The sequence below is a fragment of the Idiotropiscis lumnitzeri genome, chromosome 8 (genome assembly GCF_059441095.1).
Source record: "Idiotropiscis lumnitzeri isolate Australia: NSW breed Sydney's pygmy pipehorse chromosome 8, RoL_Ilum_1.0, whole genome shotgun sequence".
NCBI lineage: Eukaryota > Metazoa > Chordata > Actinopteri > Syngnathiformes > Syngnathidae > Idiotropiscis > Idiotropiscis lumnitzeri.
This window is the reverse complement of record NC_142398.1, coordinates 3655876-3683563: the sequence shown is the minus strand read 5'-3', so window position 1 is coordinate 3683563 and position 27688 is coordinate 3655876. Positions and strand designations below refer to the sequence as shown.

The following is a 27688-nucleotide window of genomic DNA, read 5'->3' as shown; positions in this document are numbered from 1 at the left end:
AGAGTTGATCTTTTACTCGCGAGGAGAACGAACGGAGTGTGCTCAGTTACTTCTCCAACTTCGTTCTGAAGCACACTCCGCCGAGCCCTATATTTCATTTGGGAATCCCTGGGTAAAACAATGCTTTCGGCCCTCAGGAATTAAGGGGGGGGGGGCAGCAGGAACATGTAAACATTTCAGACACGAGAGGAAAAACAGACATCAATGGCAGTTGTTCACTGATTGCAACGGCAGATATGCCTTTTATAGTGCTCTCGCACTAAAGTCTCAGTCCTTTTATTTCAGAGGTGTGTCTCGGGCACACATCCTTTGATGTTGCAGCTATTGAATCCAGTCTTCAGGCATCCGCTTCTCTTGAAGTCTTCGCATCCATATGGTCAAACATAGGTCACTCTGTGGAAGAATTCTTTTGCAATACTAATAGAGTAAAATATGGGATCAAATATATATTCAGCCTTAACAGTGTGTGTGTGCGTGTGGGGGTGCGCGTGCGTGCGTATGTATGTATGTATATAAACTAACAAAACCCCAAAATGAACATTTTTGTTTAAAATAGCAAACATCAAACAAATAAAAAAATAATGGCAACAAATACAATCACAAAACCAAACATAACTTAAAGTAGCAGACCAATAACAAAAAAAGTGTCCACAAAAACAAAATATTCAGTGGAAAAAACCCCCAACAAGAACAAACATGCACAAAAAAAAGAAAATGTTCTATTGAGTTAAACAATCTGCGTGTGTGTGGTTTGTACGCGCCTTTAATATATTCAACTTTGACTACAAGTGGAAAACATGAAAATAATCAAGGCACAAAGGGTGTAAACTGCTTACATGTGTTCAGCAATCATTTTTTTCAGTGTTTGATAAAGTAAGCACATTCATGTCAAGTATTCACATGATTACAAACATACAACGAATACTTTATGCAGGTCATTTTGTTGTTTTTGACTGACAGTTTGGCTGAGGGTGGTCCTAATCAAATGCAGTGTGTCCACAGTGACATGACTTATAGGTGCCAGCCTTTGCTGGAAGGATCTAGCAGGTGACGGACGGACTGAAGAGAGACGGCACCATTTCCTAATGACAAACGCAGGACACAAACAAAGGTGGCACTCAATAACACACTGAAAATGGGATACACACTCGTTTACAGACCCCCACACATGTATGCACGCCCGAAGTGACAATAAGGACACACAAATCGACGCACATATCCTCGCTGATTGACCAAGTCACATTCTGCCCGAAGCACACACATTGACTGAGACACTCACAAACTGACACGCATATGCACACACACAAACCCCAAAAGGCAAACCCAGAATAATTAATTCATTGGACCAACGATATTGACTAGGGCGACGTTCACACTGTAGCAGTGTTGTTTTCATCATCGATGAAAACAATATTTTGTTAACGCCCCTTTTTTTTCGCAACGATAACGAGACGATGACATGCTCAACGTGGCTCTTTGATGACGAAAACATGACGTGACGGACATGAATTGTCGTTGACGAGACAAAACAGGACTAAATTGTTAGCGTGTGGTCTGTCAGACGCGTTAAAAAATTCTGACATCCCTTCCTAAAAATGCATTGCCGGTGTTTCACTGGTGCAACCTTCTTTGGGCACCGCCGCCACCGGGACAACACGCAGGGGCGCATGCGCCGGACACACCGCAGCTCACACCAGCACTACAAAACACGTCTGCGGTCATTCCAAAAGAAAAAAAACATCTGCGGTCATTCGTCTTGGCTCGCACACACTGACGTGCTTTTCTTTGACGGGCCATGGCGACAGTGACACTCGGTAGGTTACTTTGTTGTTGTTACGCCCCTTGTTTCTTGCGTTAACTCTTCCATCTTTTGGTACTAAAGTAAATGGACTAGTGTCCTGCTCGTTCCTCATCGGTGGCGTGGTTTTCTGCTCATTCGTCGTGGGTGGACTGCTTTCCCGCTCGTTCCTCGTTGGTGGACTGGTTTCCCGCTCGTTTCTTATGGACCGCCCTACCAACGAGCTCCACCTGTGCAGCTGGGACCAATAAAAGGACCTCGGTTCTGCTGCTCAGGGCGGCTGGGACTTAAGAGTACAGTTTGCCTCACTTTTGCTAGTCGTGTCTCTTGCTATGTATGGACTTTAGTTAATTTTGAGACACTTGCTATTGTTTACTCATATACATTTGTGAAATTGGTTAATACCTTTTTGTTAAACCCGTTGTTCGAACCCTACCTCTTTTCTTTCACAAAAAATAAATTGTAAACTCTATGTCCAACCTATTTTACAACTTGGTCTATGTTACTTCCCTAGCAGAGCTGGTCGTAACAGTTGCGATAACACCAAGCTGTTACAAGTAAAGAAGACATGTTTGATAGAGTTTGGACTTGTGCTACTGTACTAAAACAAGTCTACTACAAGTCTATGTTGTTAAGATGTTTTTATTTTGTTATTTATGTTGCTTTAAAGGCACAACAGTTGACAAATAAAATGTTTTGATTCTCGGCTTATTTTGGAGCAATGAGCATTGACCACTTTATCTGTTTGTAATGCATAATACTTAGTAGTCGAACAGAAAGTCTTTGCTATTGGGTGGAAATCTTGCATGCCTCGTTTTAACTAAAATGGACTAAAAACTTTTTGAGTTTTCGTCGAATAAATTTACAAAAACGAGAAACTTTTTTTTGCCTTTTCGTCCACTAAAACCAAATCGGAAGGACTAAATGTGACAAAAAATAATTAGCATTTTCGACCAAATGACTAATATTAAATCTAAAATGCCGGCCAAAAACAACACTGCACTGTAGGGCGCTGGTATCCAATTCAGATTTTTTTTTTTTAACCAAATGCAATCTTTTTATGTTGTATTTCACGTTAAAACTTTGCAGATCAGTTGTCTCCCAAGCATTCCCTCCCGCCCACGTCGAGGAAATATTGAGCTTTAGATGATGTATAGGTTGGATGTGTGTGTATGAACGTTCATACTGCAAACGCATTGCATACATATCCGATTTATATCCCCAAAAATAAACGGAATTGTATAGTTTGCACTGTATAAAAAAAAAATCTGATACATGTTGCACATGTGCCCCCCCCCCCAAAAAAAGGAAAAAAAAATCTGAATTGAGCTGCAGTGTGAACATAGCCTCAGATTAATCGTTGCACCTGCATTGAATTTACATCAATACACACCCGCACACAAAGACAGAAAGTGACACACATATAACATATTCTTGTTGACATGACAAGAGCAGAGCACACACCTGTTGTTGGACGCAGCTCATTATGGATCTTCTCCATGATGAGGGCATTTTGGCCATCATTGGACAAGTATTGCCAGAACCAGCGCAGAGCCCACAGACACTTCTGACATTCAGAAACATAATGAAGAGTGTCCATTGTGTCCACTTATAGAAGCATGTACGTTGGATTCATTGATGAGTCAATACTGATGTGCTTTTTATGTCGGACTCTATTGCATTTGAGTACCTCAAAGGTGCAGAGAATGGGGATGATGGGCGTGAGAGCAGGATAGAGGATGACCTGCCTCAAAGCTTTGGTGACCAGCAGCAACATGGCCTGATCCGCGTAATGCTACAGAGAACAAGCATGCACCCGTTAGTGTAGTGCTTCAAGTAACATGGATGCCACGTATGTTACGTTGAGGCTGGTACCGGCAAAAAGTGTGCTGGAATCTTCAAGTCAGTGATGGGGCCCTTGCAGCAGGAGAGCAGAAAGGAATCCGCAAATACGATGGCTTTCTGATACCGGGAGGAAATAGCAGCAGTCATCACTTATACACACACAACCTCCAGACACAGGGACACACACACAAACACTTTAAACTAGTGCTTCTCAAATAGTGGGGCAGGCCCCCCTTGGGGTGGCGCGGTGCGATTCTGAGGGGGGCGCGTGTGGCCCTGGGGAACATGCTTTTTGTCCGCCATACTACAATGAAGTGTAATTGCACTTCAACTCCAGCAGTTGGCAGTGGAGCGCTCATTGCCCATTGCGTGCAGCACGTAATAACTCCACGATGTAGGTTTGTTTTGCCACGAAAATGCTATTTATAATTGCAGCGGAGAGTGGGTGGTGGTGGGGGACGTGAATTGTTTTCTTCATACTAAGGGGGGCGTGACAGAAAATAATTGAGAAGCACTGCTTTAAACTGACATGCATAAACAAACACACACACACACGCACAGTAGTAGCAAAACTGACATCCATAAAAAAACAGAACAAGAAATACAAAAAGACACACAACAAAGACAAAACCAACATTCACGAAGGATCAAAGACAAATAAAAGAATCCCATGATCCAAAACATACACAATGTAGATGTTACCTCACCGCACTAGAGGTGCCTAGACCGATTATTTGAGTAAATGGAATAATTGATAGGATAATCGATTCTAATTGCCACCGATACACAAACGCACACAGAACATAAAATCCATAAAGATACACTAAAAACATACTTGCATGATGTCTGGACTTGGTTCTGGGATGCTGTAGATTGATTCTGTTACTTTGACCACATTGATCAAACTGATCCAACAATGGCCCTGAAGAACACGCACATGGAAACACAGTCGAACAAAACTTGATCTGGTTTGGAGTGACGGGATGAATAAACAGAGGTGCCTTGAGAGACAAGTGTGCCAACATTCGAGTTTTCCGAGATAAGAGCGGTTGTTCTGCCTTTCTCACTGCATAGCAGTAGCAGCAGTATCGCAGTTTCCGGTTTTCCGGACGATAAGCCACACCTGTATAAATGCCGAACCAACTCTTAAAAAAAACAAAAAACAAAACAACAAATAAATAAAAACGATATCCAGGACGCACCAGACTATAAGCTGCAGTTTTCTATGTTGAAAAAAACGAGTTGTTATGCATGTACAGAACAATTTTGTACTGTGAAACTGTGAATGCACATAAAGGTACATAAACAGATTGTTAAAACAGTGACTTTTAACAGGGCAACTACTTTGCAAATTAAAACAGAACAGACCCAAGAGAGAAAAAAATAAAAGATTTTGCATATTTTCTGAACTATAGAGTGCCTCTTATTCTGTCCTCAGTGTGTGTCTGAACTAGGGCTGCACGATATTGGAAAAAACTGACATTGTGATTTTTGAGGTTGCGATGTATATTGGTCATTTGGTGACTAATTAGCAGGGGGTGTGAGCAAGACGGTCTGTGTAGTCTCTACAATGTAGAGCATAGTATAGCGTGCTGTTTTTATAAAACAAACCAAAAGTTTCCATGTTAAAAAAAAAAAAAAAAAAAGAAACATCACACGTCTTACGTAACTATTGCGCATGCGCACATCACAATCGCGATGTTCAAATGGCTTATCGTGCAGGCCTATCACAAGCGATGCTTTTTTCAGCACAAACAGCGAGAAGAAATGGTGAGAACATGGGTGGTGAATAACACATAAATGTAATGGCCGCGTAGCAGACTATGTGCGCACTATGAACTGGAGATGTCATGTGATTAAATGTGCCAATAAGACAAGTTAGAAACTATGCTAAAGCGTCGGTAGAGGGAGACAAAGCAACTTAAATACAGGTCAGCTATAACAAGTCATAACACCACTACTAGTGAAAGAAAAAAATCCAAGCCACACCGTTGTATTAGCCCCATGGTTCAAAATCTAGGAAAAAAGTAGCGGCTTATAGTTCAGAAAATACGGTAGTTTATTCTTCTTTTGGGTCATGGGAGCGCACAGCCACCCCAGTGGTAAAAGAGAGCACGACAAATTGGATCGCAGCACGAACTGATGATGATGATGATGATGCGCAAACTGTTGCTGGATGTTCTATGCAATTGTTACGCTAGGTTTTTTCAGTGCAATATTATCGCGTACTACTTTTTCTGATTAAAAATTAAAAACAATCTTCTGAGGAACGGCTGCCTAGAACAGACAAATGGCATTCCATTTCACTGGTTTGTATGGGGGAAGGTGATTTGAGAAATCAGATTACGAGCGTGGTCGCCGTACAAATTAACCTCTTACCTCAAGGCAGCACTGAAGAGGAAAACGAAGTGGAACTTACGCTGTGACAGCAAGCCGGGTTCATTTTGAGGACCTTGAGTGCAAAATGCACCAATTGTGAACGCATCAGTGGGACCGCACCTGGACAATGCAGTCAATATTGAAGGACGAATGGCAGGAAGGAAAGGTAATGGGGCACGGGGCGTGTGCACAAACACAAATGCACCTTTAATGCAGCTCCAGGTGTTGCCATGACCGTATAGCTCCCCTGTGCAGGCGATGCTCATCTTGGGCGCCATGGCGGAGCCGAGCAGGCGGAGGTAGAGCGGGAAGTTGTGGGGTGTGGGGTGCGCGGCGGGGCCTTCCTCCGGGAAGAACATCCTCAGCGCCACGCCAATTTGTCCCTCCAGGCACAGTAGGAACGGCAGGAAGTCCTTCAGCTGCAAAAGCCTACAAAACAACACAGACTGACAGGATCATTATTCACCTTCGGGCATCTAGTGGAAGAGCATTTCGTTGTTCTGCCAGTCACTATAAATCATGGCCATTGATATTTTGATTCTATTTACTTTAGATAAATGCAACCGATACACATTACGTACAGACTAAATGTCTTGAAAGTTAAAGGCCCAAAATGGATGCTTGAAAGGTTCAATTAGTGTTAAAAGCTCTTACTGGTCACAATTCATGGCAGCGGGCCACAGAACCTGTCTGCTGGACTGATAATATCTTGAACCATCTTTCACTGAGAGGGAAAAGGGAGAAAAGGGGCCAAGTCAGAGCCGAGAGCAAAATCAAGCAATGAGCGCAAGGGAGATGTTGATTGGAGACGCTGGCTGCGTCATCGCACCTGTTCGATTCTCCAGCTCCTGATAGATCTTGTGCAGGATGGCCACGCGGTACTTGGCGACAGGTAACAGGTCCCTCCAAAACCAGTGCAGAGCCCATACACTCTTCTGCCATACCAATATGGGTCACACATTGACCAAAAAAGACATGAACACAGATTGGGTCGAAACTGCCATTAATTAGTATGCAGCAGAGGTGAACTTCAGTTCGTCAGTATTTCCGTCCGATCCACGTGGGCCCAGCCCATCCCTCCTCGGTGAAAGCCAATTGGCGTCGAAAACAATTTCCATGTCACATGCAGTTGGCACACAAACAGACACACAGCCAAATAAAGAGAAAAAAATCTAAAATAAAAACAACAACAGAAACTAATACACGGTCAGTGTGGTGATTTACGAAATAATAACAATATGGGACACATACGTCAGTGGGACGGAAAGGTATGCAACAGCGTTGAATTTTTTCTTTTATTTGGCTGCATGTCAGGAGTGCAACACCTGCGTGTGACGTAGTTATCCATTCTATCAACACCATTTGTTTGATTTGGGCCGACTGGGCGGGCCTAAAATACTGACGAGAACTCACAGACGGACTAAAGCGCTGATGAATGCCCACTTCGGGCATGCGGGTCCCAACGGCTCACATGTAAACATTGACACGCGCAAGTTACACAACGGGAGCGTCTCTTGCTTCATCCTGTTAGCTGCTAATGCTAAGATTGTGTCCAATAGGCACGTTTGTTGATACCTGAAATGTGCAGAGAAGCGGGATGATGGGACTCAGAGAACGATGGAGGATGATGTGACTCAAGGCCCCCGTGACCAGCAGCAACATGGCTTGATCTGGGAACGCCTGCCGGCACAAACGCACACAAACACACTAAAGTAAATGCAGAATTGCCAACCAATAAAAAAATTCACTCCCAGGACATTTGATCAAAATTTCCATGTTTTCAAAAATCTATAAAAAAAAAATACAGCGGGACAATTATCGCGGTGTATGAGTGTGTACAAGCAAACAGTATGTATATGCATGTATGTGTGTACCGTAATTTTACAACCACTGGGCGCATCTAAAAGTCCCAAATCTTTGTCCAAAATGGACGAGGCGCCATATAATGGAGCGCCTTATGTGTGGACAGAGTTCCAAATCTGTACGTGTAGTGTGACTTTCAGTCTTTTGGACAAAAATGCTTATTAGTCTTCGTCACATTTAGTCATTCCTATCCATGATAGTGTGAGATGACAAAAACTCAAAAATGTTTTAGTCGACGAAAACCCCAAAAGGTTTTAGTCTAGTTTTAATCGACGAAAACTAAAAAAAAAATTGTTTTAGTCTGGTTCTCGTAAATTTAATCGACGAAAACTCAAAAATGTTTTAGTCCATTTCAGTTAAAATAGGCACACAAGGTTTCCACCCACTAGCAAAGACTTTCTGATTAACTACTAAGGATTATATATCACTAACAGATAAAGTGGTAACAGTGGAATCATTGCTCCAAAACAAGCCGAGCCCCAAAACATTTTATTTGGCTTTATATCCTTTTAAAGCAACATAAATAAAAACGTTTCATAGACTAGTTGACGTCTATAATAAAGTACCACAAGTACAAACTCTCTCAAACATATGTTTTCTTTACTTGTAACAGCTTGCTTTTATCAGAACCTATTAAGTGTCACTGTCGCTATGCCGTCAAAGGAAAGCGTGCCAGTGTGTGTGAGGCGAGACAAATGACCGCAGACGTGGTCGTGTTTTGTTGTGCCGGGGCGTGCGACGGTGCGTGTGCGGCACATGCACCCTGCGTGTTGTTCCGGTGGTGGAACAAACGAGGATGGGTTAGACCTGCATCGCAATTTTTGAATGACAAATTTCATGTACAATAGGAAGGGATGTTATAAAATTTCGTCTGATGGATCACGCTAACAATTTTGTCCAGTCTCGTCGACGAAAATGAATTTACGTCATGTCATGTTTCAGTTATCAAATCACATCTCTGTAACCAGCCATCTGATTGGCTAGGGTTGAAGCACTCCCATAATGCTTTGCACCACTTGGGATATGAATGGCATGAGAGATATATGTTGATTGCCTTTCTTTGTTCCTTGTTTTCGTTGTCTCGTTGAAGGGCTGCATGATTTTGAAAAAAACCCCAAAAAACCTAATTGCAATTATTCAGACCAATATTGCGATTACGATTTGATTACGATTAAAATGGTACTGTTATCCGTTTCTGCTTCGACTTGCTTTATTTTATACACTCTTCAACTTTTCCCTTACAATTCTCTCATTTCCTCGCTCGCCACTGCAGCATATCCGATCATCTCATCCACTGCACTCTTCCTCACGCATGCGCACACACACCCACACGTCACACAAGCTTGTCACAATGCTCGCAATACTACGATTGTGAGTCAGTTTAGTTTCAGACAAAGAATTTGATCAATAGTAAAATACAAATCACTAATGTCACCATTTGATGAAAAGTATAAGGCGCTCTCTTCTGGCGATTATATTGTATTCGTTTTTTGGGGGCTAGAAAAAGCAGCAAATTCACAATTGCTAGTATCAGTCATGCACGATCACAAGTTACAATTTTGCCATTCGTGCTGAAAAGACACTCTGCGAGGTAGCTTGTCGCCCGTACGCACAAATACGAGATAGTTTTCCGATGCCAATTTTTTTCATAATGTGAATGCTACTGTTAGCGATCTTAGCTTACCACGTGAATGACCACTAGTTGTTGCCTCCCCTTGATTTGTTTATTTCGAATCTGTTTGACAGACTTCATTCATACTCAAATCGGTGGTGGCGTTTTAAACGTTGGAATACGTTGATCGTGTAGGCTCTCGATCTGATGCTTTTTTTTTTTTTTGGTTCATTTTTGTCGAATTCGCCATCCATCCAAATAATAGACGTACCGCCCGAGTACGAGCATCTCCCTCTCCTCATCTATGGCGACAGAAGTTTACTTCCAATACATCCACTTCGGTACATGGCAATCACAGAAAAAAACTGAGGCGCACATGTAGTGTGTTATTGTCGGACTGCGCTAACTGTAGACACCGGAGCACAGACTCACACGTGTTAGCCAACAACACTGATTGGCCAGCGCCATTAAGTCCCGAGCATCGACAATTCTGGTTGGCTAATTCATCTGTCACTCAAACTCCAATGGTTGGGGGAGAGAGGAAAACAATACAAAAACCTCACTGTTTTGCGATTAGATAATCGCATTACGTCAAACCTCAATGTCGATTAGATTTCGATTGATCGTGCAGCCCTTTTTTCGTTGGGTGCTAGGATGCTGTTTAGTTTATGTTGGGTGATAGTTCGGGTTCTGATTTAACACCGTGACCGTACAAAAGTGACTTGCGTGGTGTCTGGTTTGGTGCTTGAAAAGCACACAATGCATATAAAGAGCATAAGGAGATAAGTTCGAACAAAAAAGAAAAAAAAAGCCTGAGGGTTCAAGGTACGGCCAAATCCTTTCGGAAGAGCCTCACAGAGTGCACACACGTTACATTGCATATGCCAGGTGCAAGGACCGATTAAAAAACTCCATAAAGCACCACACATGCAAGTTGTGTGTAAAGTTGGGTCTGTAAGCAAGCACCCTGAATGCAAAATGTAGATTGCGTAGCATAGTGTAGCGTATGTGATTCTGTCGACCCAGAACATCCTTTAAGCTGTTCAATGACACCCAGTTGCATTTGTATTTCTGTCCTTGTGCGTCTGTTTCTGCATGTGCACATGTCTGTCAATAAGTGTCTGAGTGTGTGCGAGCATGTTCATGAGACATGAGCGTACGTACCGACACAAAGTGCTGCGGGATCCGCAAGTGGTCAGAGGACTCATCTGCCAGAATGTCACGGACCGTGTGTACAGCTTTCTGGTTGAAGAGTAGGAAGAAAAAGAAAATAACACGATGAAGTAGAAGAAATGAAAATACAAGAATGGGTTGGTGGGAAAATCAGAAATACTTGTAGGAAGGCCGGACTGGGTTCAGGGAGACCAGCGGGTGCCTGTTGAGTCACGTTGACCATTCTGAGCAAGTGGATCCAAAAGTCTGACTAGATTAAGAGCATGTGGTACAAATGTCAAGTATGTAAAGACAACACAGGGATATTTAGGGTTTAAGATTCACGATTAAGGTTAGTTAGCACCTTAGCATAACATCTAAATGCATTTTAATATCCGCGGACACCACGGGTATAAATAACTTAAGGGAAAAAACCCACTAAATATCAAACAGCTTTCCTTTTGTGTAAACAGAAAAAAAATGCAAAATGCAATCTGTCATTTCTCCAATAAACACCGCTCACAAGCAAAATGAATACTGTGTATTGACTGTACTCAAAAATACTTAATGCTTAACTCTTTCCTTTTTAGGAAAGTGCACCATCAACAGTTGAAGACGGGCAATTTAAAAGGCAACAGGGTGTTGTGTTTGGGGAAAAGTAAACACAGAAGCACAAATAATATAATGATTTTAATTTTTTTTGTGTTTTTAGGAAATGGATATGAGGACATAAATGTAGCGCAAATTATTTTTGCACAAAACTAAATATTTAATCACATAATGACTACTTAAATGATTTTGAAGCAAAGTGCTTTGTCAATAGTTTTTATTTTAGGAAACCAGAGTTTTGCACACCATATTAACACACGGGCATGCCGCCCAAGTAAACTGACAGCCGCCCAAGAAGAAATTAATAAAAATCTTTAAAAAAGGAAAAAAAAAATTCTTCCCCTACCCTCCCCCCAAAAATAAATAAATGAATAGATAAATTGGTAGCAACCGGGGATACCGCATGTTAGTTCGACGGCGAAGTTAACTTAAGTCTGGTTCATATCCCTGCAGCACGTAGCAAAAATTGGACAATCGTCGCTCTTGGGGGCGCTTCATCATCACCATCAGGTAGGGCTGAACAATTGATCGTTGAGGGACCGAAATCGCGATCTCAGACAATGCAATTTTGAGATGGTCAAAGCTGCGGTTTGTGCCCCACGCTCATGAAGGAGGTCACACAAACCAGCGCCATACTGATATAAAAAAAAAAGTGTTGCGGTGTCATCCGCAGTCCTCGCAGTAATTTCTTTCGCTGCTGCTTGAGTGCTCGGCACCAAGCTATCTTGCGCCATAGCAGTATGGATTTTATTTGTACTATATGCAAGTCTGTGCGCAGCAGCAGCAACGAGTTTATGATGACAAATAAACGACCCCACTAACAAGTAGGTTTTAAACGAGGAGGCGAAGAAGGGGTCGCTAAGTGCGCTAATCGCTAAAGTGAAATACAGCGTAGAGAAGAACCCGAAAAAAGTGCTTACGTGTACAGTCGACTCAAAACTGTGATATCTGCGTTGGCACACTTGTCTCTCAGAGAGCCAGCAGCTATGAACGGAAATGTTATATTTCAATCAATACGTATCGAGCCATAAAATAAGATGACGGCTACATTAGAAATTTAGCAGACGCTCTCAAATCGGAACACGTAAACAGTCATCATGACAAAGAGGTTCAATGTATAACGTATATTAAATATTTATTGATCTCATGAATATTTGCGCTACATAGTACTGAATTTATCTACACAATAATAGGTGTCAAAATTATCAATTTTAATAAATTTAGCTTTGCTGAGGGACAATAATTTTATTGACATAATTATATACATAATTATGCATGAATCCAAAATAATACTTGACAGAAATTAGTTTTTAATACTTGAGAAAAAAACTGCCCCCCCCCCAAAAAAGCCTCTTTTAGCGTCAGCATTACTGCAGCAATAGCTTTTATAGTTTTTAATGGTATAATGCCCTTTTCTGACATGTTTGTAACACACAATGTACATTTTAAAGAAAATCGGAAATTAAATCGTAATCACAATATCTGTCAGAAAAAAAAATCGTTCAGGGGAAATACAGACAATATGGTGTTTATCTCATATTCAAAATTCGTACACACCAGCCACATCGACGAGCTAGTTCTGGTTTCATATGTGATGTTTGCCGTCTTTGTGGCACTTTCATTGATGCAAGTAAACCCTTTGAAGTCGAAGGAAGATCACATGACTTTTTTTTTTTTCAACAACATAGAGGCAAGATCCGGCCTTGCAGCGTTTCCATTCAAACTTCTGTCAAAAGTGTAAAATCTCAATAATATACGATGTTTGAACAACAGTTGATCACGCCATACTTTCCATCATTATTTTTATTTCTTATTTTTTTGCGTTATCATTATTACAATTATTTGTCTGTCGCCAGACTTTGTGCACTTCATGCTGGATTGTGGATTAACATCTCAAACAACATGGTGTTCAATGTTTTAAGGCTTAGTATGTTTGTTTTTTTGCTGTCCCCATCCATTTTTTTCTCTTACGATCCAATGACAGTCTTATTTTATTAATATTTTTTTTTATTTGAATACAAAACAAGTGCAAAAAATGTGGTGTCTCTGAGTAATGTGGTAATTTTTTTTTACACTGAAAATTAACAAGAATGCACGATATGAAGCGTAAAATAATAATTAAAAAAAAAATTGCCCCACCCCCGCCGGTGTCCACCCACCCAAGTAGATTTCAAATCTGTGAGAAACACTGAAAGCATGCTATTGCAAGGCAGTTGGAAGTTGTGTTTTTAAAAAAAACATTCAGTCAAATACTATAATGGCCGAAATGTTTTCCTTTCAAGAAAGTGCACTATCAATAGTTTGTCTTCTTTTGAGGAAAGTGTGCCCAAAAGCAGTCAGAGTTTTGTCAATGAAAATATGTAAACATACCAGTAAAATCTATTTCCTTTTTAGGAAAGTGCAGTCGGAGCACAAACGTAACATGTAATGGCAAATGCTACCTCTTTTGAGAAAGTGCAACATCAACTGCTCGTCTTCATTTGGAAAACGACTGACAAGCACTGAAGCACAATTTCAAGGTCACATTAAAGCTTGCACTTACATTCATGTGGATGGCCGGGCAGTGCTTGTGCACTTTGAGAGCAAAGCGAACCAGCGGTAAACGTGCCAGCGGCACAGCACCTGAACCAGAGAGACGCAACTCAAACTTTTATGGGGATGATATCCAAACAAAGGTCACAGAGACGGAAGATTGACTGACCTTGGATCGCACACCACTTGCTGTCGGTGAAGCGAAGCTCCCCCGCGAGACCGAGGGACATCTTGGGCGCCGTGGCCGAGTTCAGCACACGCAGCAAAATCAAGATGTCGGAAACGGTGACGCGTGAGGCCTTTTTGCCCAACTGAAAGAAGCTGGTCAGTGCAGGGTTGAAGTCGCCCTCCATGCACAAGAACAATGGAATGAAGTCCTTCAGCCGCAGGAAACTAGACGAGACGCACGCTAAGACTGAAATATTTGTCACAGCGCCACCAAGTGGTGTTTGGCCGGTACGGTATAACTGCACACTCACCTACTCAGCTGGTTAGTTCGCACGACTCGTAGGTAGCGACTCAACTCTCTGAACCTGCAAGACATTCAGGATAGCAATCAACCTCCTGACAAGTTTCTGATTGGTCAAGGGAGGGCTTCACTTTCATGGGAGTCATTTTTCCAAAGACCAGCTAAAGCCAATTAAAGGGACACTTGGATGAGCTTAACATTGGCACTTATAAAATAGGTTTGCATGTAAAAATGACATCCAGATCAAAATGCCCCCTAATTTCTGTTTTTTATCTTGGCTGGCTAGATCCTTTAAACAAATTTGGCACCATCAGGTGAAAAACTGTCCAAATTTCTTTCACAAATTGATACTATTGGTCAGTCGTCGCCAGATGGCCCGACAAATTTTACAAATTATTGACCAATTTAAAGTGTGGAAAATGGTATTTATAGTGTTAATGGCTCAATAAAGATACTTTTCTTTTTCCCTGAAAATATTTGCTTGTGAGGACTCTTGCCAATACCAAGTGCCAAAACAAAATGAAAAATTAGGGCATGGGAAATTAATTAGTCGGTATTATCGAGTGTCACCAGTGTACTGACGGAAACGGTGCATGAATCCAGGATGGTTCCAGTGTGTACCTGTTTTGGTCCAGCAGTCGCTGCACCCTGAGCATAACGACATCAATGTCCTCAAACAGAGTGTCCGTCTTGCCTTTGTTGGTGCGCACGCCAGCAACGTTCTGCCCTTTCAACACTGACACCAGGAGGATGTCCTCCCAAGGGCGTATGTCTAACCTGTGACAATCACACAAACACCTGTTGCAGTGCATTGACGGACAGGAAACTAACTAAACACCACACCTACACAAATATATAGACAAACACATGCTGCCGCCCTCCAAAAAAAAAAAAAAAATCCGACCACGAGGGCTTTGCAATTAATCTAAATTCAAATAGGATTATTACACTCGACGGTTACAAAGTTATGAGCATAATCGTAAAAAAATTATTAAAACTTATAAAAACTATTAGTATATACAGTATATTTTATATACATTGTTAACGGTTAGGGACTGTTAAAGGGATGGACGAAAACCATGTCCGTCCTAGCTTAGTCTGTTCTTTTTTTTTTAAAAAGCTTCCGGCATCCACCCCAAAACTGGGCGTCCGTCCGTCCGTGGGACAGAATGCCCAGCTCAGTAGACAACACTAAAAATGCCCTGAAACAAACAAAACACGCACGCACGCACCTGAACTGGATGTGTTTGAGTTCAGGAGGAAAACTCAAATTCCTGTAAAAATCCTGTAGTTTTTGTCTGAACTCTGGTGTGAAATCATCCATGACCATCTGCCTCTGCAGCTCAGACAACAACCTGGCACACACAAACACAAACATGAGCACACGCATATTGTATACTAGTGATAGACCGAAATGATTTTTTTTTTAAGGTCCAATACCGATTATTAGTAGTCATGGAGGCTGATAACCGATTTTTGGAGCCAATATTCATATGTAGAAAGAATGGATAAAATGGTGTCAAAATTCTGCAAATTAAAACTCCAAAAGTTGACTTATTTTAAATGCCTTTAAGCACATGTCTGTAAAACAACTTTAGTGATCTATTTTCTGACAAATTGTAGGGAGCGCCGATGCTCAGCTGCATGTCTCATAGTTCAATGAAAACAAACACCTCCTTAAAGTTTAATACGTCAAAGAGTTATCAAAAAATCCACTTTAACTGAAATGTTTCTAACAACTTTGTTTTAAAATTTAAAAACAGAAAAGTGCTTCTTCAACGCAGCGACTAGCCAGGAAAAGAGACATCTCGAACGCTCCTGTGTCTCCTCTCCACTGCTTTTTGTGGGTGTTCTATCAGCCAAAACGCAGGAAAAATTTGACTTTTTTTGCACAAAATGTTTTGTTCACTTGCAATACTCTGCCGTCAATTTTTGCACCATGCAAAGCACTTCGTATGGAGCGTTGGTTGTTTTAAAGTGCTCTATTAACAAAGTTGAGTTTCTTACGTCTATCACCATTTCCCTATCAGCATTATCCTCAACTACTAATCTCCGGAGCCATGTTCAAGTAGCAAATTACCTCTGCAATGTGATAATGGGGGAACGATTACATTGAGCCTCAAGGCAAGGCGGATGGTGCTGTGGGCGGGCCAATCTGCTTCTGCAGTCAGAGGCGCGAGCGAGTGAGAGCGAGACAGCGAGAGAGAGAGAACGCCGGCAACGAGCCAAAATGAACCAGCCTTTTATTTGTCAGCATTTAAATTTTTTTAAAAAAGGCTGACGCCGATAATCGGCAAAATGCCAACTATCAGCCCGGCCGATAATCAGTCTATCATCATAACATACATTACAAAAAGGCCACACAAGCACACACCACCTGCGTATTAATATCCATTTGCTTTCTGTGGGAGGGAAGGAGGGCGATGACGGGCAGCAGATCCTGTACAAAAGGCAAAGGGGGAAAAAAAAACCCAGATTATACATATTCATTAAAAGCGCACGCACACATACACACACACACACACCCACACCCACGCACGCACACACACAAACACAGTCAAGAGACAAAGCAACACCCATACACAAAAACAGACATGCAGTCACACACAACACTTCAATAAACCCACCTGCCATCCAGACAGCTCAGAAAACGTGCAGGTGTACCTAATAAAGTGTCTGGTGAACATTGTTCATACCCTTTAGCATAGAAAAGTTGAAGAAACTCCTGAGCGGCCGCCAGCCTCATGATGGCCGCCGCTCGGCTATCTTGTTGGTCGGCTTGATTCAAGAAGGTCGTCACGTACTTGTAGGCAGGCCTGTAGCTGTGGGAGGGAAAACAAAACTGTCATCAGCTCCAAAATGCACGCGCTGTCTTAAATGTGGGCGCTACTCACTCGTAAGAGACGCCCGGACGCTTGTTGGCCATCAAGCACTCCATCTGAGCTCTGAGCTCCACTTTGAAGAACTGCAGCATGGACTCTGCGTCACATATTCAAATTGTTATGATCAGGTGTCGGAATGCGAAGAAGAGATGTCAAGTTTACAAGTACCTGCTTGACGCAGGTGATTGTCAACCTCTGACAGCGTGATTTTGAAGGCCGCCAAGTGGCCCAGCAGCATGTCGTTTCTCAGCTGGTTCCACATGTTGCTCTTCTTGTGGCTGTTGCAGTGGCACACGTTGCTCATGTGCCACTTTTCACACTTGCAACAACAAACAGAACTCACTGAATTAATTTCACTGGAGTCTTCATTTCTAACAGTCACACAAACCATAGTACCTACCATACTATTTAGTTTGAATTCAAATAAGAGAAACCACACGTGCAGGCTGAAATGCTGAATGATATAATATAGATATTGAACGATACTGAATGGTATGACGGGAATGATATGGAATGACAAGGAGCAGTTTGATGTTGGAACGGTTCGAATCGGTCAAGAATCATGGACGTTTGAGATAAATATGTAAATCGGGCATTTTTCTTAGAAGCAATTCTCGAAACTTATACAGTACATTTAGTTAGATTCCCACACTACAGCAGTGTTAGTTTGCAAGGCCCAGTGGTAACCTGAGGAAGGTGTTTTGTTCTGAGATGTGCTAAAGATGTACACCTAATATGGTCCAGTATTTGAATTTGGCTTTGCAAGATATGCAAATTATTTTTATAATAATATCAAGTTAACACTTTAATTTTGACAGCCCTAATTATATACAAATTATAACTTACGATTATGTCAATTTTATAATCGTTGGGTGTAATACTTTTAATCAGAATTGAATTTCAGTTAACTGCACAGCCATACACCTGCAGAAAGCAGACGAAGACCGGATCCTGCCCGACAAGCAGCTCCCTTTTGACCCTGAACAAAAGGTCAATCTGAATTTTGATCAAGCGGGAAATGATGACCAGTGTTATAGAATCCTACTAGCGCCTCAGTCACATACCTTGGCTGCCAGTTTGTCGCAGATGTAACAAAAGCACTGGTCACAAAGACGCTGGTTCTCAGACACGGGGTGTCCGCACTCATCTGTAGCACTGAGGGGTAGAAGAAGACTTTTGTGACATGGAGGTCGTTGGTCAAGTATACAACTCGTCTTATTTTGATTCATTCTTGTAGATATACAGTTCATAAAGATGAAGATAAAGATGTCCTTTAATAGTCCCACAATGGGGAAATTTGCAGTGTTACAGCAACAAAGATAAAGATCACAGAGGCGGCAGCGTAATGTAGCCGTTAATGTATAACATTAACAGCAGAGATTCATAAAAGCATGCGAATATACAGAGTATATACATATATACACAAATCCCCATGTATATACACTAGTGGTGGGACGATACGGGTAACTCACGATTCGATACTGTGACGATATGTGGGTCAGGATAACGATATCACAACACACAATCTCTACGATATTCAATATATCATGCTTCACGAATATCAAAGATTTATTTATGAAATTGCAAGTATGCAAAAATAATGTAAATGCAAATGCCTAATAAATGGAATTGGACAAAATTAGTTTGACAGATCAGTGTCACATGACCCTGTCAAATGTTTCCTGCAAGTCCACTAGGTGTCAGTATTTAGCAACACAGTGTCAATACAGTGTGTCACTGTGTCGAAACGATACAGGATGCCTCATCTACCCATCACTAATGTTTTATGTAAACCAACACACTGCACTGCTTTCTGAACCTGAAATGTCAGTATCAACTGTCATTAAAGTGCTTTACGGAAACCCGTCCAGTGGAAACATCAAGGCATATTCTTCTTGAGGAACACCAACTGTAAAACATGCTCCGACGTAAGAGCACACCAAAGGGAAACTTTGCTTTAAAAGCAGTAGTGATTGTCGGCTGTCTTGGTTCGCCTTTTTTTATCACCTGCGAGTAGTAACCTTGATAGCGAACGAGGTGGCTTTGCAGATTCGTAGTGTTGAGGTTATATTTTACCTTTGCAAAGCAGTTCTTGCAGATTGCATATTCTTTATCCAGTGTTCTTCCGTCACCGGTCTCGTAAAAAGCGAAGTGTCTCCACACTTTCGAGTGAAAACTCTTGAAAATTGATTTGTTTTTCTGGGTTTTCCGCCATTCTTGCATTAGTTCTTTTTCTATAGTGAATTCTTCACACTCTTCCCCGGCCGCTGATCCCGGCAATTTTAGAACCGTTTGCGGCATTAGCGCCCCCACAGACAGGACAGGAGAGATTAAATACGGACGGTGATGACGAGGTAAATCCATTATATATATTATTATTATATTGCCGCCAGGCTATCGATTATTTATTGCGACAGAGTTAGCAACAATTTATTGCAATATCGATTTTTTTTTTTTTTTTACATCGCACAAAATATACAAGTGTAAGGAAACACTCCAAATGTTTGTCCATGGTACAGAGGGGAAATAAATAAAAATGCGGCAATGATAAAAAATACTGCAATGATAAAAAAAATACTGCAATGATAAAAGTACTGCAATGTTAAGAATACTGCAATGATAAAAGTACTACAATGATTAAAAAAAACTTCAATGGTAAGAATACTGCATTACTGCAAAATACATCATTAGTCAATATTTAAGTACACCATTTGATAAAGTACAGTAGTAGTGTGTATTGCATCCTAGGAGTGCACAATTGCACTAATGCCCGCCCATCGGTAGGCTTGACCCAATGTTCTTGTTAAAAAGTCTGACAGCAGCCGGCAGGACGGAGCGGCGAAATCTCTCCTTTGCACAGCGATGGTGGAACAGTCTATCACTGAAGGAGCTGTGGAGTGATGTAAGAGTGCCATTGAGGGGATGGACTGGGTTGTCCAGCATTGATGACAGTTGTGCCGTCATCCTCCTGCCCCCCACTGAGTCCACAGAGTCCAGGGACTAGCCCAGGACAGAGCTGGCCCTCCTCACTAGTTTGTCCAGTCTCTTTTTGACCCGGCCCGAGATGCCTCCTGCGCAGGAGACCGCTCCATAGAAAATGACCGGTGAAACCACAGAGTCATAGAAGTTCCTGAGGAGTGGCCCGCGAACGCCAAAGGACCTCAGCCTCAGTGGGAAGAGTCTGCTCTGACCCTTCCTATAGAGAGCGTCTGCGTTGTCGCTCCAGTCCAGTTTATTGTTCAGATGAACACCCAGGTAGGTACCTGTAAGTTGAGACCCTCTCAACGTCTGTTCCCTGGATATTCACTGGTGCAGGTGGAGAGTGTCGACGGTTGCAGAAATCCACCACCAGCTCTTTGGATTTTCCAGCGTTGATTTGGAGGCTGTTCTGCTGACCCCAGTCCACAAAACCCTGAGTAACCCCTCTGCACTCCCGATCGTCTCCGTTAGTGATGAGGCCGACAATCGCAGAGTCATCAGAGAACTTCTGCAGGTGACAGGTGGAGGAATTGTATTTGTAGTCTGAGGTGTAGAGGGTGTACAAGAAGGGAGCCAGAACAGTTCCCTGCGGCGCTCCCGTGCTGCAGAGGAGCACGTCAGACACACAGTCTTGTGTTCTCACGTACTGTGGCCGGTTTGTGAGGTAGTCGTGAATCCATGTGATGAGGTGATGGGCCACTCCCGCCTGCTCCAGCTTGTCTCCCAATAGGGTGTGCTGGATGGTGTTGAAAGCACTGGAGAAATCAAAAAACACGATCCTCACAGTGTTCCCCGCCTTCTCCAGGTGGGAGAGTGAAGTGTGGAGCAGGTAGATGATGGCATCATCCACACTGATGCCAGGCTGGTATGCGAACTGGAGTGGGTCCATCGAAGAGCTCACTAGGGGGTGTAGATGGACGAGGACCAGTCTCTCCAGGGTCTTCATCAGATGAGACATCAGCGCCACTGCTCTGAAGATGTTGAGCTCCTTCGGATGGGGGGGTCTTTGGAACCGGAACCAAGCTGGATGTTTTCCCAGCTTCAGGCTCAGATTGAACATGTGCTGGACGATTCCACAGAGCTGGTCTGCGCAGGATTTGAGGAGCTGGGAGCTAATCCCATCTGCACCCGCTGCCTTCCTCGCCTTCATCTTCCTCAGCTGGTTCTTCCCTGAGATGTTGTGAGGAACAAGGCTGAACAGGAGGAAGTGGTGGTTGTCTGATGTGACTGGGAACTGGCGACTGTGGGGGGAGGAGGGAGGAGGGTGTCGTTCACAGTAGCAGGAGGGGTGGTGGGGGCTACAGCAGGGGAGACTGAGCGGGGGCAGGCATCTGATCGAACCTATTGAAAAATAGATTCAACTCATTCTCCCACTGAAGGTCCCCCCTTTCTGGGTCTTTGGTTGTCCGTGACCTGAGATGGTCTTCAGGCCCCTCCAGACTTCCTTGGCATTATTATTCTGCGACTGTTCCTACATCTGCATCCTGTAGGACTTTTTCCCCTCTCTGATCCTCCTTCTCAGCTGACCTTGCACTCTCTTCAGCTCCTCCTTGTTGCCTGACACAAAAGCCCTCTTTTTCTCCTTCAGGAGAGCTTTAATGTCCGGTGTGATCCAGGGTTTGTTGTTGGAGAAACATCTTACTTTCCTGATGGGTACGGTGTTCTCCATGCAGAAATTAATATAGTCAGTAAGTGTGTACATTAGGCGATAAATGTCCTCTCCGTGGGCGTCGCTGAATACTTCCCACACAGTTGTGTTGAAACAGTTCTTTAAGGCCTCCTCGGCTTCTCCGGACCATCTCTAAACTGTGCGTGCCACAGCTGGCTGCCTGCGGACCAGAGGTTTGTACACAGGCAGGAGAGCCACCAAGTTGTGATTAACTTTGCCAAGCAGGGGGAGGGACACTGATGTGTACGCCTCCTTGGTGTTGGCATTGAAAAGGTCCAATATTTTATTGGCGCTGGTATGGCAGGTGACATATTGTGTGAATGAAAGCAGAGCGGAGGAAGGAGAAGCATGATTGAAGTCACCAGAAATAAGGAGCAGGGCATTTGGGTGGTGTGTTTGTAGCCTGCTCACAGCTATAGTCACTACCTCACAGGGTGTCTCACTGTTAGCAAAGGGGGGTACGTACACCGCCACCGCGATCACATGACTGAACTCTCGCGGGACGTAGTATGGACGCATGCTAACAGCTAGCAGCTCAATGCCTCGACTGCAAAGTTGCTCCTTAAAAGTGATGTGCCCAGGGTTACACCATCTATCATTAACAAACAGAGCTAGCTCTCCTCCTTTCCTCTTTCCGCTGTCCAGTGTCCTGTCCACACGTAGGATTTGGAAGCCAACAAATTCTACGAAGGCGTCCGGCAATAGCTCTGTTGGCCACGACTCCGTGAACATCAGCAAGCTAGCCTCCCGGAAGTTTCTCTCGTGCCGGGTTAGCGCTGTTAACACGTCCATTTTATTGGGAAGTGATCTAACATTCCCCATAATAACGGACGGGAGGACGGGGTGGTATAGTCACCTCTTTGCCTGGCTTTTAGCCCTCGCACGACAACCCTCTCTCTTCTTCCTCAGATCGCGGGGGATATCAGGTCTCGCTCCGGGAGCCGGAGCGGGGTTAGCACAGAGTGCTAACAGCTGATCGCTCGTCAACACGATCAATCCGTAGCTCAGTGTTACATCTCCAGACACGGTCACGCAAAAGAACTAGCAGCAGTAAAACCACCACAAGTTGGATATCAATTGCTGCGATGAGGTAAAATAAATAAAACAAGGTAAAGGTAAAAACACACGAAAACGGCTCAATGGTGAGCCGGACCTGCTGAAACAGACTGCCACTCGTGCAGCGCCAAAACCGGAAGAGGACTAACTGAGTAAATATGCTATTATTATCTCGTTTGGGATCCAAAACGAGTCCAGATAAACAGTACTAACTGCAATTCCTCTTTCTGCTTGTATCACTATTAGTGTTGGGGAAACTTAACTCATTTAATCCATAAAACATGTGTATCTATCTATCTATCTATCTATCTATCGAGAGAGAGAGAGAGAGAGAAATATACCGCCCTACCGACGACGTATTTATACGTCTTGCGTTCTTTTTTAAACGCAAGTGTACAGGAGGGTCTCTACTTATTAAAACGGATGCTAGACAATGACCTGCACCCCAATTTCCCCAATGTGAACTGTGTGAGTGCATGCGTGTGTGTGCCTGCATGTGCGTAAGGGAGAAAGATGTCAATCTGTAGCAACAAATAATTTTTGCACGCACACATGCACATGTGTATATAGCTCAGTTCAATAGTTTTGAGCTGTGCAAATAAATTATTTTGCAAAAGCCCCTTTTTGTGCTGTTATTTGTGTTGTTTTGTAGAAGGAAATTATTATTTTGATGTTTGAGCTGTCGCAGTAGCAGAAATAGCAGTGTCAAAAACTCAAAATTGAAATTGTGCTTGAAATACATAGTTTTCCAAAAATCTCATTACTTCCCCGAGAGACTGTAATTTTGATGAAATTCAGCTTTAGTCTAATGCTGATTGCTGAAGAATGGAAAAAAAGAGAAAGTTTTTTTTCCATCGTAAAGAAGAGATTCTCATCTATGTATATATTTATTCCATGTATATATACTAGGGCTGGGCGATAAACCAAAAGTTTACCGTTACCAAATTTTATTACAATGCCCATATCGGTAAATTCGATGTTTAAAAAAAAAAAAAAAAAAAAAAAGAAAAGTCGTTTCCGTCTGCGGCAAAGTTCACACCCCTTTAAGACGGCTACAGCGCGTGTCGTCACGTCACTCCACCCATTTGAACAAGAAAGAAAACAGATGAAGCGGTCGTAGCTGACGATTCATATCAAGAAGCTGCAGACACGGCTGAAGACGAAGTAACATAAGTTGAAGTTGTTCCTGTCGCGCTTGTCCCGAAAAGAAATTTGACATCTGTCGTCTGGAAATGTTTTTGTTCAATAAAGACGATGTTTGAGCAAAAGAACATGAACTACAAAGTGCGTCAAAACAGTGCGTCCAACCTTTTCTTTTTCACCACCCACAACACAACCATGCTGTTGACTTGGAGCTTGTGCTAAAAGTTCAAAGTGGGAAGCAAGGTTCGACCAGTGACAACAGCCCATAAGGGAGGCGACACCACCCGAGAGAACGCCTAAGAGGTGGACGCGATAGCCTAGCACATAGCTAAAGATATAGCTTCTCTAGCTACAGTGGAGCGCAAGGGATTTAAAAGGTGCAAGAGGTACAAAAATATTTTTCGCAAACCATACTTCCCAATATGGACAACATCTGGACGGGAGCTTAGACATGTCAAGTATTTTGCGCCCACATTCGACTTGTTGTCGAGTCGCAACATGTATCCCTGTTTGAGCCTGACTGTGCATTACATAGACGACAAGTGGCGACTGCGCATCAGAGTACTCGAGACGGTACATTTTCCTGATGATGCAGACTTGTTTATTTGGCATTGGCATTTCATTGACATTTTTTCATTTTATTTAGCATTTTGTTTACAGGCGACTAGCTCCTTTGCACATGACATTTTTTATATTGTTTACAAGAGTCCTTTGCACATGGCATTACAGCATCTTGGCGCAATCTATTTGCAGAAAAAGATTTTGCGAGAGCTACCCTTTTTCTCGTGTTCATTGTGACATTGTTCAAGTCATGCAAAGCAAGCTATTTGGAATGTTTATCCAAATGATTTTTGCGCTTATATTTTTCATTGAAAGTAATGTGTACCAGTTGGTCAATAAAAAAAAGCAGTTAATACGCATTTCCTGCATTTATTTTGATTTTGGTCCACGGAGGGAATTTATCGTGCATTTATCGTTAGAGGTAAAATTGCTCAATTTATCGCAATATTGATTTGAGGTCATATTGCCCAGCCCTAATATATACCAATCTGTGTGTATACCAACACAATAATCGGCGGGCTTTGCAAATCAGTCAAAATCCAGAAAAATGCTGGGATTGATGGGGTTGCTGCAGTGAGAAAATAGCTGGGAATAAATTAGTTAATCGTATCAAATTGGGTAGAAATCAATAATAGTAAAAACTAAAAGGTCTCACGTAAAAGGATGTTTGGGGCAGTCAAATCGTGCATGGGGCAACAACTCAGCTGGACGGGAGAAGGTGACAACCAAGTCTTCATCCAACTTACTCGGAGACAGCGTACAATCTAAAAAGACACAAAACGTAATGGTTTAGTGCACACATAGCGTACAGACGACATAATGGAAGTGTGCATACCCTTGTGCTGCATGTCTTGCGGCTCCATGATGATAAGTGACGATTCGTAGCAGGAATTGTCCTGATTGCAGTTGTCGTCATCATCATCGCTGATGAGGATGATGCTGCCATTGTCCTCGACTGTGCACATGACCAAGTCTTGGAACACAACGGCGGACATTTAATAGAAGTAAAAAAAAAAAAAAAAGAAATATCATGGGAGCGCTTCTTGGGAAAAGGGGAAAATGCCTCATGACACTGACAAATAAGAATATTATAGCAGCCCTACTTTGCCAAAAATGTGGCAACAGTTTTGCAAACCCCATTGAAGCTTTGAAAATTGCCAAAACAACAAGTGAATATGTTGCTTTCATTGCCATTTTATTATTTCCTATATTTTTCAAGTGTAATTTTATGCAATGACATCTCTCCCAAAAAAAGAAAGGTTTGATCACACCACTTGCCTCCCTGCCACCAAGAATGACAAAGAATTAAAAGCACATGCGTCTTACTAAAGATTTAAAATTAAGTTAGTGGCTTCTTTTTGAGTACAGATTCTTACCAAGTTCCCAAGGGAGTACATTTTATGTAAATTATTTACGCACAAATCTTTATTAAACGGGACATGATTGATTGATGTTAACATTGGCACTTACATAATAGGTTTGCATGTAAACATGACATCAGTTTTAAAATGCTCCCCCCAAAAAGACTGTAGTGATTTAAGTTTTAAGTTTTTTTTTTTTTGGTGATGAGATTTACGACAATTTGGCACGACCGCTTTAGGAGCCTGGCTTGTTATTTTTCTCCGGTTTCAGCGTCTACGTCCCGCTAACAGTAGGATAACGGCGTGGCTAATAACAGGATGGCCGAGTGGCTGCCAGGATGGCCGAGTGGTCTAAGGCGCCGCGTTCCGGACCCAGTCTCCCCAGGAGGCTAGGGTTCGAATCTCGTGGCTGCCAGGATGGCCGAGTGGTCTAAGGCGCCGCGTTCAGGACCCAGTCTCCCCAGGAGGCCTGGGTTTGAATCTCGAATTTCCCCATTGTGGGACTAATAAAGGCATTATTAATTAGCTTCCGGACGTTAAAAAAAAAGGCGTTAGCAAAACAAAATTAGCACCTTACTATCCAGCTTGCCGTTTCATGTCGCGGGGTTGCCTCACATGCAGACGCATGTGTTGTCAGACACCGCTTGCAGCCGGCAGGTTCGCCGTGAGAGTGAGTGGGCCTGAATCTCAGATTAAGACTTCATCGAACACCAGTTTTATAGTACCGTGCGCCTCGGGAGCATCAATGTTCAAAAAAGCAGTGTGAGCTCCTCCCAGCAAACACAGATGTTCCTCTGCTCACTTCCACAGTTCCTCATTCTCATATAAATCAGCCACGGAGAGGTTAATCATTTTTTTTATATGTTGAAGTGGTCATTGGTAGGGCTGGCCACATGAATTTTGGTGCCAATTGCTCACTGTTTTTTTGGACGTTATAAGCAATGAAAGTACAATGAGTTCCAAAAGAGAGTTTGTAATTGGGTCCTTCAGTGATCAGAGCGCAGAGGAGCGCGTGGCCATATTCATCATTAAAAGTAGGCGTCTTGAAAGTCATCACACTTCCTAATTTCTCCAAAATTAATGGATAAAAAAAGAAAATGATAACTAATTTCAGTTCCCCGATCAAAAAAATATATGACCTGAGCTTGTTAGTGAGCATAGGGCTATTTCGACTGGACAAGTACTTTTAAGTTATCTCCTTTTTTTTCTTATATATTTTCATTTTAAGCACGACTACAAATTTAAGTCCAGAGTGTAATAAATTAGACACTGATGGCACGTCACTTTTCCCCCCAAAAAATATTGCTTGGTGTTGGTTAGTGGGTACCTGGTTGAAAAATATCTTTGAAAAAAAGTTGAGATCCAATGCGCAAGGTGAAATCGGCCGGCGCGTAAAAACAAAAACAAAAACAAAGAAAATGTAAAAACGTTCGAGAGTCGCTGATCTTTCTCAAGTAGACAACGACATAAATCAGATTTGACACAAGTGGCATGAAGACACCGACTGTCGAAATGAAAGCACTTTTCAAACAGCCACGCAAGGTTGTCACGATACATAACGAATTTAACATTTTGTCTCGCATGACGAGGCACAAAAGTGTTAAATTGAGTAATTGTTAAGAATATTAGCGACTTTTTTTCTTACCAATGTGACCAACCTTTCGAAGGAATAGATTTTTTCGCGCCGCTAGCATATGCACTTCCTGCTTTTTCTTCTTCTTTTGCGGTTAACGCCGATTGACATCGATTGCGCTGCATTACTGACCTCTGTCGATTCT

General features: G+C 42.5%; 1 protein-coding gene across 1 annotated transcript; it reads right to left on the bottom strand.

Annotated features, from left to right (window-relative positions):
• Window positions 1–741: 741 nt before the first annotated feature.
• On the bottom strand, window positions 742–27688 carry LOC148331764 (uncharacterized). The gene is made up of 25 exons (XM_088302448.1): window positions 27556–27688; window positions 25385–25522; window positions 25205–25313; window positions 18206–18296; window positions 17310–17460; window positions 17154–17238; window positions 16956–17081; window positions 16637–16699; window positions 15492–15614; window positions 14881–15036; window positions 14270–14323; window positions 13960–14183; window positions 13801–13880; window positions 10831–10920; window positions 10662–10739; window positions 7598–7702; window positions 6852–6957; window positions 6677–6746; window positions 6228–6451; window positions 6063–6142; window positions 4479–4565; window positions 3674–3760; window positions 3489–3593; window positions 3263–3365; window positions 742–1082 (listed from the first exon to the last, which is right to left on the bottom strand). Exons 1-25 carry the CDS (start codon window positions 27602–27604, stop codon window positions 1012–1014), a joined length of 2655 nt encoding a protein of 884 aa, XP_088158574.1. The 5' UTR covers window positions 27605–27688; the 3' UTR covers window positions 742–1011.

Coding starts and splice junctions, on each gene's coding strand:
- LOC148331764 (XM_088302448.1), bottom strand. CDS start 27,604: ATGCTAGCGGCGCGAAAAAATCTATTCCTTCGAAAGGTTGGTCACATT. Junction 17,082..17,153: donor CGTCCGGGCGTCTCTTACGA/GTGAGTAGCGCC, acceptor TCCCTCCCACAG/CTACAGGCCTGCCTACAAGT. Junction 10,921..13,800: donor GCCCGGCCATCCACATGAAT/GTAAGTGCAAGC, acceptor CTCTTAATCTAG/TCAGACTTTTGGATCCACTT.